The sequence below is a fragment of the Helicoverpa zea genome, chromosome 18 (assembly GCF_022581195.2).
Source record: "Helicoverpa zea isolate HzStark_Cry1AcR chromosome 18, ilHelZeax1.1, whole genome shotgun sequence".
Taxonomy (NCBI): Eukaryota; Metazoa; Arthropoda; class Insecta; order Lepidoptera; family Noctuidae; genus Helicoverpa; species Helicoverpa zea.
In genome coordinates, this window is record NC_061469.1 from 10,530,536 (window position 1) to 10,540,595 (window position 10,060).

General features: G+C 37.7%; 1 protein-coding gene across 1 annotated transcript; it reads right to left on the bottom strand.

Annotated features, from left to right (window-relative positions):
* Positions 1-4,030: 4,030 nt before the first annotated feature.
* On the bottom strand, positions 4,031-9,478 carry LOC124638794. Its single transcript, XM_047175894.1, has 5 exons — positions 9,356-9,478; positions 7,089-7,853; positions 6,800-7,004; positions 5,400-5,553; positions 4,031-4,578 (listed from the first exon to the last, which is right to left on the bottom strand). The coding sequence occupies exons 2-5, from the start codon at positions 7,456-7,458 to the stop codon at positions 4,405-4,407; spliced, it is 903 nt and encodes a 300-aa protein (XP_047031850.1). The 5' UTR covers positions 7,459-7,853; positions 9,356-9,478; the 3' UTR covers positions 4,031-4,404.
* Between the last annotated feature and the right edge of the window lie 582 nt (positions 9,479-10,060).

The following is a 10,060-nucleotide window of genomic DNA, read 5'->3' on the forward strand; positions in this document are numbered from 1 at the left end:
CCATGAATAAAATCAGGTTCAAATTATCATTCAGCCCCACGTTTTCCTGCAATTTATTTCCATGTGTTGTCATTTAAAACCGGAGATTCTTCGACATCCGTTTCGTTACTCAGCCAAGAATAATGTTAACGAAGTAATGGTTACTTGAAAAACGTTTGTGAGGTACAACACTATGTCTGGTAGCGTCATGTCGGGCACGCATGCGCGGCGCGCCCCACCTCCTGCCAGCTGATTTGACCACGCGTCGTCTCTATGCCCAAGTCATTATCAAAACACGTTTTTCAATCCATGACGCTGTATATGACAATACAGTGTTTTCTAACAAGATAAAGTAACATAATTGGGTTTATTTAGCAGATGGCCGATTGAAATGTACGCCTCGTGGTTCACTATCACGTTTGTGAACAACGTGACACATTGTTTAGGGTAATTGCGTAGAATTTTGTTAGAGCCTTTTTTTGGTTGAAAATGGATTTTCATTTTCAATACTTATGATTGGAATTAAGGCTTTGTTTAGAAAAAGGTTTGAAGAGGATGTAAGGGATTTTTTACCTTTGTTTAGTTTAGGGATCGAATGTTACGGGATCCTTCTCTGAATTCAGTATCAAGTGCTGAGAAGCTTCACCATATGTTAAGTAGCAGAAGGTACGAAAGAAGCAGCTTTTTAGAAATACACACTTGTTTGGACATGGAATTATTAAAATACAAGAAAAAACGTATAAAAAACGTGTAAAAAAAGAGAAAGACATTTTCGGCAAAGTAACAAAATATAATTTATTTATTAGAGCCAGAACAGTTTTCCAGATCAGTTTTCATGTTTCTGAGAAATCTAGAGTTTTCATGATTAGCTGAACTATGTTTGTTTACATTTTCTAATAATCGATACAGCGTCTCGAGTTTGGGGATACGAGATTGTTTAGAAAATAATCTGCATCATTTCAAAACATACAACTTTAGAATAAGTATGTAATAAATGCTGTGCCCGAATGCCGGTGGGAGACATTTTTACGTTGAAAAATGAATCATCATCATGTACTTGCCCTTATCCCAATTTTTTTGGGGTCGGCGCAGCATGTTTTCTTCTTCATACTTTTCTCCATCTCATCTCATATCAAACACCGAGGAAGGGAAGATCGAAGGAAAGAGAGGAAGGGGTCGTTAGGTACAGCTTCATCAAGCAAACTTAAGAAAAGGTGAAGGTTGTGACGTATAAGGAAGTTCAGGAGTTGGCGCAAGATAGAAATAGAAGGAGCTGCACCGACGAGAGCTGGGCTCTTACATTAATGATGACTCTTCTCCATCATCTCACCACCAATAAATGGATGAAGACAATATTTTTTATTGTTAGCAAAGTTTTATCCAAAATGTTTAGTTTATTTACATATGTCAATAATTAATTCACAGAAAATAATAATAAAAAAGTAATAAACGTCGCAGTACATAAGCGAGGAACGTTATCGCTAAACGCAATTAGTTACAAACAACCTTTGGTCGAATTGTGTAATGTAACTGTTATCGGACGAGAGGTAACCGCATTGAAGCAGTTCATATAGCTGACATAGCAATGACTGCATGTTATATCCTTCTAACATTAGACTTTGAAACTTTGGATTTCATGCACAAAATTGTACTTTGTCTCCCAAAGCAACAGGGGCAACAACCGCTCTCTCTTACTATAATCATTACCCGAGCCTTTTCTCAATTATGTTGGGTTCGGCTTTCAGTCTAACAGGATGCAGCTGAGTACCAGTGTTTTACACGGAGCGACAGCCTATTTGATCTCCTCTCTCTTCAAGTTGAGGAAATACCCCTTGGTGAGACTGGTAATTTTATAGCTAACTACTCTCTCATTAATGATAAATTTAATCGTCCACTTATTTTTTCAAGTAATATGATGCCGACTAGACCCATTGTCGTCTCTGTTTTCGAATAAGATCAGCCAGCTGTGCAGGACATAATTATAGAGCAAAATCGTTCACGCCAACATAGCTGCACACTCTATTTAATCGCTATTGTATGCCTTTAATATAAAAGTGAAGTAAAAGTGAAGTAAAAAATTACGAGCGTCAAAATGATCAATTCTCAAATCACCCACCTTTCACTCCCTCATATGTATTAAGTAGGGAAGAAGTGGTGGAACCATGGTGGAACAAACTCCTCACTAACACAAGTCCCCAGCAATAGGTTGCTGATATCAGCGAACATGATTTAACAAACTCCTCAGTAACACAAGTCCTCAGCAATAGCCTGCTGATTTCAGCAATGAAAAGTCAAAACATAAATATAACACACACAATATGTACACAGCAGTGAGTCAGTGTGTACGTCATCGTTAACAACAGTTCTGCAACATGGTGACTCTTGCCTCACGCATACCAATCGTGTTATCCTATAACAGCTGTCTAAACATACAAACATACAGTGTCATAAAGAGTGTGACGTCACGCTGTGAGGTAACGCGAGTTGCGCAAGAGTGGACACGTGTGGACACTTACCTTTATTATTGTTACACAACTTCAAGTTGGACCCTCAATAGTAAATGTTTTTTTTTTTTATATGAAGGACAAAGATAACACAAAACAAACTGGTCAAGTGTCACATTGTTTTACCTAGTTGAGTAATATGATATTCAAGTAATTTTTAAATAAAGAGCAACGTAAAACGTTAAGCATACTAAAATTGATAGATACTTTCTTTGTAACCAAAAGACCTTAAAAATGTTTATCAAAATTATTTCCATTCTTAATATGACCTGAGTGTAAGTGTAATTTCCATTCTTGTCAACTGACTCGAGACTTTTTTCGTTTTTGTCACTTTTGGTCCTGCTTCTCAAAAGATAGAATAGACCTTCAAGTATAGAAAATACTCCTTCGATAAAAAAAATCCTTTTGTGAAGTAAGACCAGTAAAGTCAAGCGTCCAATTTGATGTTGTCATTCTAGTCCTGACTCACGTGAATGATCCTTTTAATGACTTTATTGAAATCACGAGACGGATTCTGACTGGACCCGGTACAGTCAGTCACCCACAGACGTGTTCGATATTGACTGCATAACTAGTATATTATCAGTATGTAAAGCGTATAAGATATTCCTATTACAATATCTTGGGATATTTTTTTTTTTATGAAAATCATCAAATGACCTATCCTGTTATGGGTGCAGCGTGAGGGAGTGTCAGACTCTTACTGACTAATATCAATCAAGTTCCTTAAGAGCCCTTTCTATTTAATTTATGTACTTAATTCGATCTTTAGTACAATTTTATGTACGGAGTAAATACCTTTCTGATCTCCACAACCCTCAAGATTGATTTTGGGCTAACAAAGTTGCCTTTAAGATAGTAAATTGACGTTACATTTATATTTTCGTATTAAATTAAGCCTACGGCGTAGCTCGTCTAATCCCGTAGTCAAACATAATAGGAGTCCCGTAGCCGTAGCCCGTAGGCATCACGAGAAAATTATGAATATTTTATTAGAACTTTTTTGAAATGTATATATTTTTTGTGTTGTCTAGGTAATTGTTATAACAAACATTAGCTATCGAAATTAACTGTGAGGCAACAGTAAAATAATACGATTATTCTTCGATTTTAGTTGTAAAAATTAACTTGTATGTGGGATTGATTTATTGTTGTTGAAATATCAGCTGAAACTTGTCAAAAATTGTTGTAAAACGTATCCAATAGTTCAAATATCTAGTAGGTATATGATATTCTTAAATATTTTTTATTGATTGATTAATATAATATAAAAAAATAAAAACAACATTATAAAATATATTTACGTGGGTAAGTAAATTAAAGTAAAACGAACTTATTTTTTCTTATATTTTTTTATTTCCCATGTTGAGTCGCGTCTCGTCATACGTCCAGTATTTCAATCTACGTCACAACTAATTTCTAATCTAAAACCAAAATGTGAAACTACATGAACAAAATGTAAGAGTGAAGAATTATATTTTAAACCCATTTTACATTATCTACAGTGTTCTACATAAATGAATGAATACATGAAAAGTGAGAATAAAAAAGTATACATAAGTGAAAACTAGATATAGGCAAAGATGTGAGAAGTATACAGCCTTTTAAGGCCTATGTAAACCTAATTTAAAAAAAAGAAGTAATGAGTCTAATTTAACGAAAATCCCAAAAGTGTCAAATCCATTAATTAACGAGTTCTCTCATATATATCATTATTAAGAACTCTTCTCTAAGCCTAATTTTCTACGACTATCGAGAACAAACTATCCGATTAAACCAAATTAGAACTCCACCAGCAATGTGATTGCAATTCTAAGGTCTTGAACATAAGCTTTAGTTTCCAAAGAACAGTTGCATTTTATCGTTCATTTCCTGGGGTTCCAGCAAGGTGAATGCAATCCTAAGATCTTAGACATAAGGTTTAGTTTCCAGCGGAGAGTTGCACGATCTTATCGTTGATTTCCTGTAGTTCCACCATGAACTCCTCGTCTGCCATGATGGTGGCGAGCTTGTTGATGATGGAGAGGAGCTCGCCATCACGGAGGTGAAGCTGGTCGTTGCATTGTTCTACTTCGTCAACTAGCTCGTCTGGGATCTTGAATAAAGGTAGTAAAAAGGTTAGAATATTAAATTATGCATTGTAATATCTAGACTCAAATGACCAATTACATAGATGTCTCTATACATCTATATATCTAACAGAACTTTGTCATAATTTTGTTTTCTCTCCGTCCATATACAAGTCTTATTATAGGTACCCCTCCCCTAAATAGAGGCTATGTTTCACTATACCTAAGACATCGATCTAATTGCCGTATGCGTAGCGAAATATTGGGCCGCCAAAATTTAAGTTGCCATCGACTCGCCAAGAAGATCGGTCTAATTTAAATTGGAAATCTGTTTTGGTTAAATAATTTATTTCTTACACCAGGAAAAACGCTTCATAAAGGTAATTTCATTTTCCTTCAGGGCGCATTAATTCTAACCAGCCACCACTAGATGGCGTTGTAAGCTACTCCAGACTAATAGGTATCTTATTTCCATAAAATGAAACATGGCGAATATGAAACGTATCTGGAAAACTGCCAGAACCATGACGTCAGCGATATCTGGCCTTCATTGAGGAAATATTTTTATTACTGGTTTTATATTAATATTTAGGTTTAGGCTTATGTTTCACTGATTTCTATATGGTTTAAAATTGGTTTTCCTGGACGTTTGTTTGTGGTCATTTACGAGGAAAAACTTTTACCTATTTAATTTAAATTGACAGGTTTATTAATTTAAGTTTATTTTATTTTTTTCAATTAATGTAAATATTTTGTGAATAAAAACCTGTTTACAAATAAAAAAATGGACAGGAAAATAACATCCGAATACTACGAGTATTAGAATACATGTAAATGAAATAATTACCGTTTGCAATTTCAAGAAGGTTTCGAACTTAAGCTTCTTTCTTTGTTTGCCGTTGTTACCATCGAAGAACATGGTGAATTGTTGATCTTTCTTCTTGATGGGGAAGTAGATACCCGCAGTCAGACGACCCTTAGGATCTCTGGCGAGTAAACTCCTGGAAAGATGAAAAAAAATTGTTACAGCATGGAGTCTTACTAATACCACATAGCAGAAGAGTTTGTTTGTTGTAATGGGCTAACCTAACTACTGGTATGGTTTGAAAAACAATTAAGTGTTAGATATAGCCCATTTATCAAGGATGGCTGTAGGATACTTTTTATGCAGGTCTGTGCGTAAGTGGTAAAGCGAATAAGAAGCTGAGTCGAAGGAAGTATATGATGAGAAAAAAATACATTTCAAATTTAAAGTTCACTGACTGAATCTGACCTATAAAAAGTTTTTGGCATGAAATATGGTAAAACCGTCATGTAGATAATATTGGGAAATTACTGAGTATTTTATTTGACGTCATAGAGTGCAAAAATACTCCAAACTTCATAGTGATTGCCTTGATTCTATTATGAATTTTCATTATACTACCAGAGTCATCTGATATGTGCAAAGAAGTGCTTAGTTTTTTTTAATGAGAATTGTATAAGATTCAAGGTGTCATATGCAACATGGTATGCCTTAAAGTAATCATTTGCATGCGACTTTAAAAATAAGAGTTGCAACGGTAGCTCGTTTAGCAATAGTTAATTAGTTTCACGTGACCAGCTTAGTGTCAGATGGTTTGCACCGTGCATTGCTAACTACCATCTATTAGCTGACTATGTTTTCCTGGTACAATGGTAATTTGATTATCATGGAATATCATGTGCAGTATGCTATTTATTTACACTCTAGGACAATTAACATTTCCTTATGTCTGGATATTTTAGTTCTAGGACATGTGATTTGATTTCAAATAATTTTCTTTAAATATGTACTAGCTACGTCATCACCACACCTTCTTACGTATAAAAAGGGGACATTTCCACTGGGTTTTCGTATAATCCCCATTTTATTTATTTTCATATTAAGCGCTATCTAAGGCTTTAGATATTGCACATAGGATTTATTTTATTTAGACAGTGTTGCTATCTTGTAGATAAACGCTATTGTTCTCGTCTGATAAGGTTTATTACTGTGTTTCATGATTGTCACAACGTGCCATCAATATGTACTGACTGTTGATAAATCAAGTAAATAATGATGTTGTTACCTAGATTACCACTTTGTTTAATCTGCTTCTAACTATGACTAAACGAAATAATTGCCATGAAATACTTTTTTAAAGTCGGTATATGGTTTCATATTTTTACAGAACTCATTTAGTTTTCTTTGTATATTCTATCAAAGTGAGGTCTAATGATACCAACCTCAAATCCCAGACGATGTTCCTCTTCTCTGTGACGCTGACGGCGGTGAGGTACGCCTTAGCCACGTACACGAGAGACAGGCGCTCCTTGACGACGGCGCCCCTGGTCTCCCGCTCGTGCCACTCGATGTAGTTGCTGTTCAGCACGTTGAACTGGTAGTTGTACTCCTTGCGGCAGTGAGGCTCGTCTGATTGGGTGAACCAGCCTGTAGGAATAAGGTGGTGTTGTAGAAAAATATAGATAGAATCGAGGAACGGTTAAGTATTTTGCAAGTGTGTGAGCAACTTACCAGTGTGAGGGTAGCAACGATCAGCCATCACCGTGACGACACGAGAGATGTGGTATCCCAGGTCAGACAGGAACATGCCAGGCCTTCCGTCAACCTTCACGTGAATAGCAAGCATTACGTGGTCTTTCTCATTCTCAATCAAGAACCCTTGAGGTCCCGGACTGGATGTCGCATAGTCCACTAAGTCTTGGATGTTCTCGTCACATGATACAATCATCATGGACTTTGAGATACCAGGGAAGTCCTTCTCTAAGCCTTTCAGCAGTTTCTCGACTTCCATGGCCAGACCGACGCAAGTATGCTTGTGGGGACGGATAGGCGGGTTGTACTTCGGGAAGTACTCCTGAAGAGTCGCGTCCGGGGCTGCCATGTAGGCATCGTACAGGGAAATGAAATTACTGATGGAGTCATAATTTTCCGAGACGACGAGACGGCTCAACAGCGCCTCCGCCTTAGCGACCAGATCCTCGTATTGTCGGAGGGTGAGTCGCAGGGCGGGGCGGGGGGCCCCCCACCGCGGCGGCGGGAGGGGGTGGTCGGCAGGCCAGCTGCCGGCGGCGCGGGTCTCGGAGCCGAGTCAGCTCAACCACTCGGCGCCCCAGCGGCCTACGACGCGGCGCAGCGCGCGCTCCTCGCTCGACGTGCATGCTAGCGGCGCAGTGGACGCGTCGGCCCCTCCTGCGCCAGTGGCCTCCATGCTGGCGCCCAACGACGCTCCCAGAGGCCACTCTAAGTCCTTACTTAACGGTTTTATATTTAACGTATCTGTAACAAACAAATAAGTAGATCAGATATTGCCTGGTGTTACACCTGCAGCTGCTACAGCTGATGAAATTGTGTCATGATGATTGTATGAACTACATTTTGGTTTCAGTTGCGATACGAAACCAAGCGGACATGAGCTTTGGAATTATCAACAATGTGTCAGGAACGCGATACATGCCTTTGTCAATGAAACATTATCACAGCAGATGATACGATGCGTCATGGATGTACAATCTGGTTACTAAGTAATATTTGAGCACCGCAAATGTTCCGAGTATCGACTGGTATTACACAAGGTGTGCCATAGTGACGTCACGAAGGCCGGCCTCCGAGAACCAAGAAATATGCTAATTGGGTTTTATGACGAAGTTCGCAAACCGTAATAGGAAAACGGATGACTCACGGTCACTCGTCGGAAGGAACATAACTAAAACTGTTTACATTCGCATCATTCCATAATTTAATGAATCCAGAATGGGCTGAAAGCCAGGAATGGTATTTGCCGGCAGTTATTTAGTCGATGCTTGGCCTTTCATACTTTATTTTGGGAAAGATCAAAAGACGGAGATAAGTTTTCCATGAAACGTGAGGGAAGCCAGACGCTGGCAAAAACACGTGTTTACAATCTCACCATTTATAAATAGACTCGTACCGACGCATTTTTGCAAAGTTTTATGAAAAAGATGATGAATATTGCAAGGAAATGAATGAAGTTAGAATTCCAGTCTACCAAAGGCGTATCGAAGTTCCTAGTATGACATACAGTGAGCCACATACAATGGAAGCCAATTCAATTAGTCTAGACTGTGGCACGCGAGGTCGCTATTATGGACCTACCTTCGCGAGTGACGCATACCACCATAACTTTGTGCAATATCATAATGGGGTTTACATTTGATTAATGATGTTGGAGAAAGCATTTTAATTAAAATAAAGTGATAAGATAATGAAAGGACTAGATATTAGGTAATTCCTATGCAGATTACTTATCTGATAAATTTTTGGATTTTTTGTTTTGTAAAATGTTTGTTAGATAGCTTTTGACAAAGTCAAGAAGATTATAGAATGTGGGAAGAACAAAGGGGTAATTTAAAGGGAATCCCCCAAAAGAAATGGCATAGAAAAGTCCACCTAATCATGTAACTATGGTCGGTAATCTTTATTTCAAGGGGAAATAGGTGAGAGGAAAATTAGGGTGTTGCTATGCCACCAAAAATTATAGAGATAGGATCGATTTGCAAAAATATATGACACATTATATAGAATAGGTTGCGATGTATGCACTTGAAGTAATTTAATAAACAGCTGACATAGGTCTTCATGGACGTGAGGTGACGACTTTAGGTCATAGATAAAGCATGCTGATTATACTGTTGACATATTTGTTGACATGAAGGACATTTTAAACGAAGTAAGTAGGTAATTAAGTAATAGCAAATGAAGTCTTAAGATTATAGGGCTAAGGTCAATGTTACAACAACAAAAATAAAAGGTGAACGTACCCATAGTTGGCTATCAGCCGGCTTAACAAAGTGTGATGCTTTTTCGAAGGTGTTTATTTGTTTACCTCGCGAATCAAACTGGTTTCATCTGCGTGCGCGCGTCCTATATAAACCGTTCATTCCGATTTTCCCCTCCCGTCCCGCCCCTCGTGTCCCCTCGCACGTGCGTCATACCGACACAACGGAAACGTGCACGTGTATACAGTATGCTCACTTTGTAGGTTAACAGTGTCTGTGTGCGTGAGGTGCGCTTGTGCGCGTGCCCTACGCGTCAAAACAAAACGCACACATTTGCAACTGTGTATTTATATAGTGTTTGTGTGTGTGTTAATTCCCATGAAAATGATAAACATTGTTGGCCTGTGACTTTGGTTGCTGGAATTCGACATGGTGTAACAATATTGACTTGTTTTTAAGATGATGATCTGTTATTAATAATTGTCATCATTGAATAAGTATGTACGTACGTATTAAAACGAGTAGAGAGAATTATAGTTATTTTTACATTGGGAATCTTAAAGCTCTTAACATACAATTAAATGTTTTAAATATTTTGAAAATTCCCTTATGATGTGTTGAAGGTATTCTTACAAACAAACATACATTACCACAGTATTTATTGTTACTAACTGGTTCTAAACACATGTGTTTGATTAGAAATAGCATTTACAATAATGTGACACAAGCACGTGAGTTCACTATAAC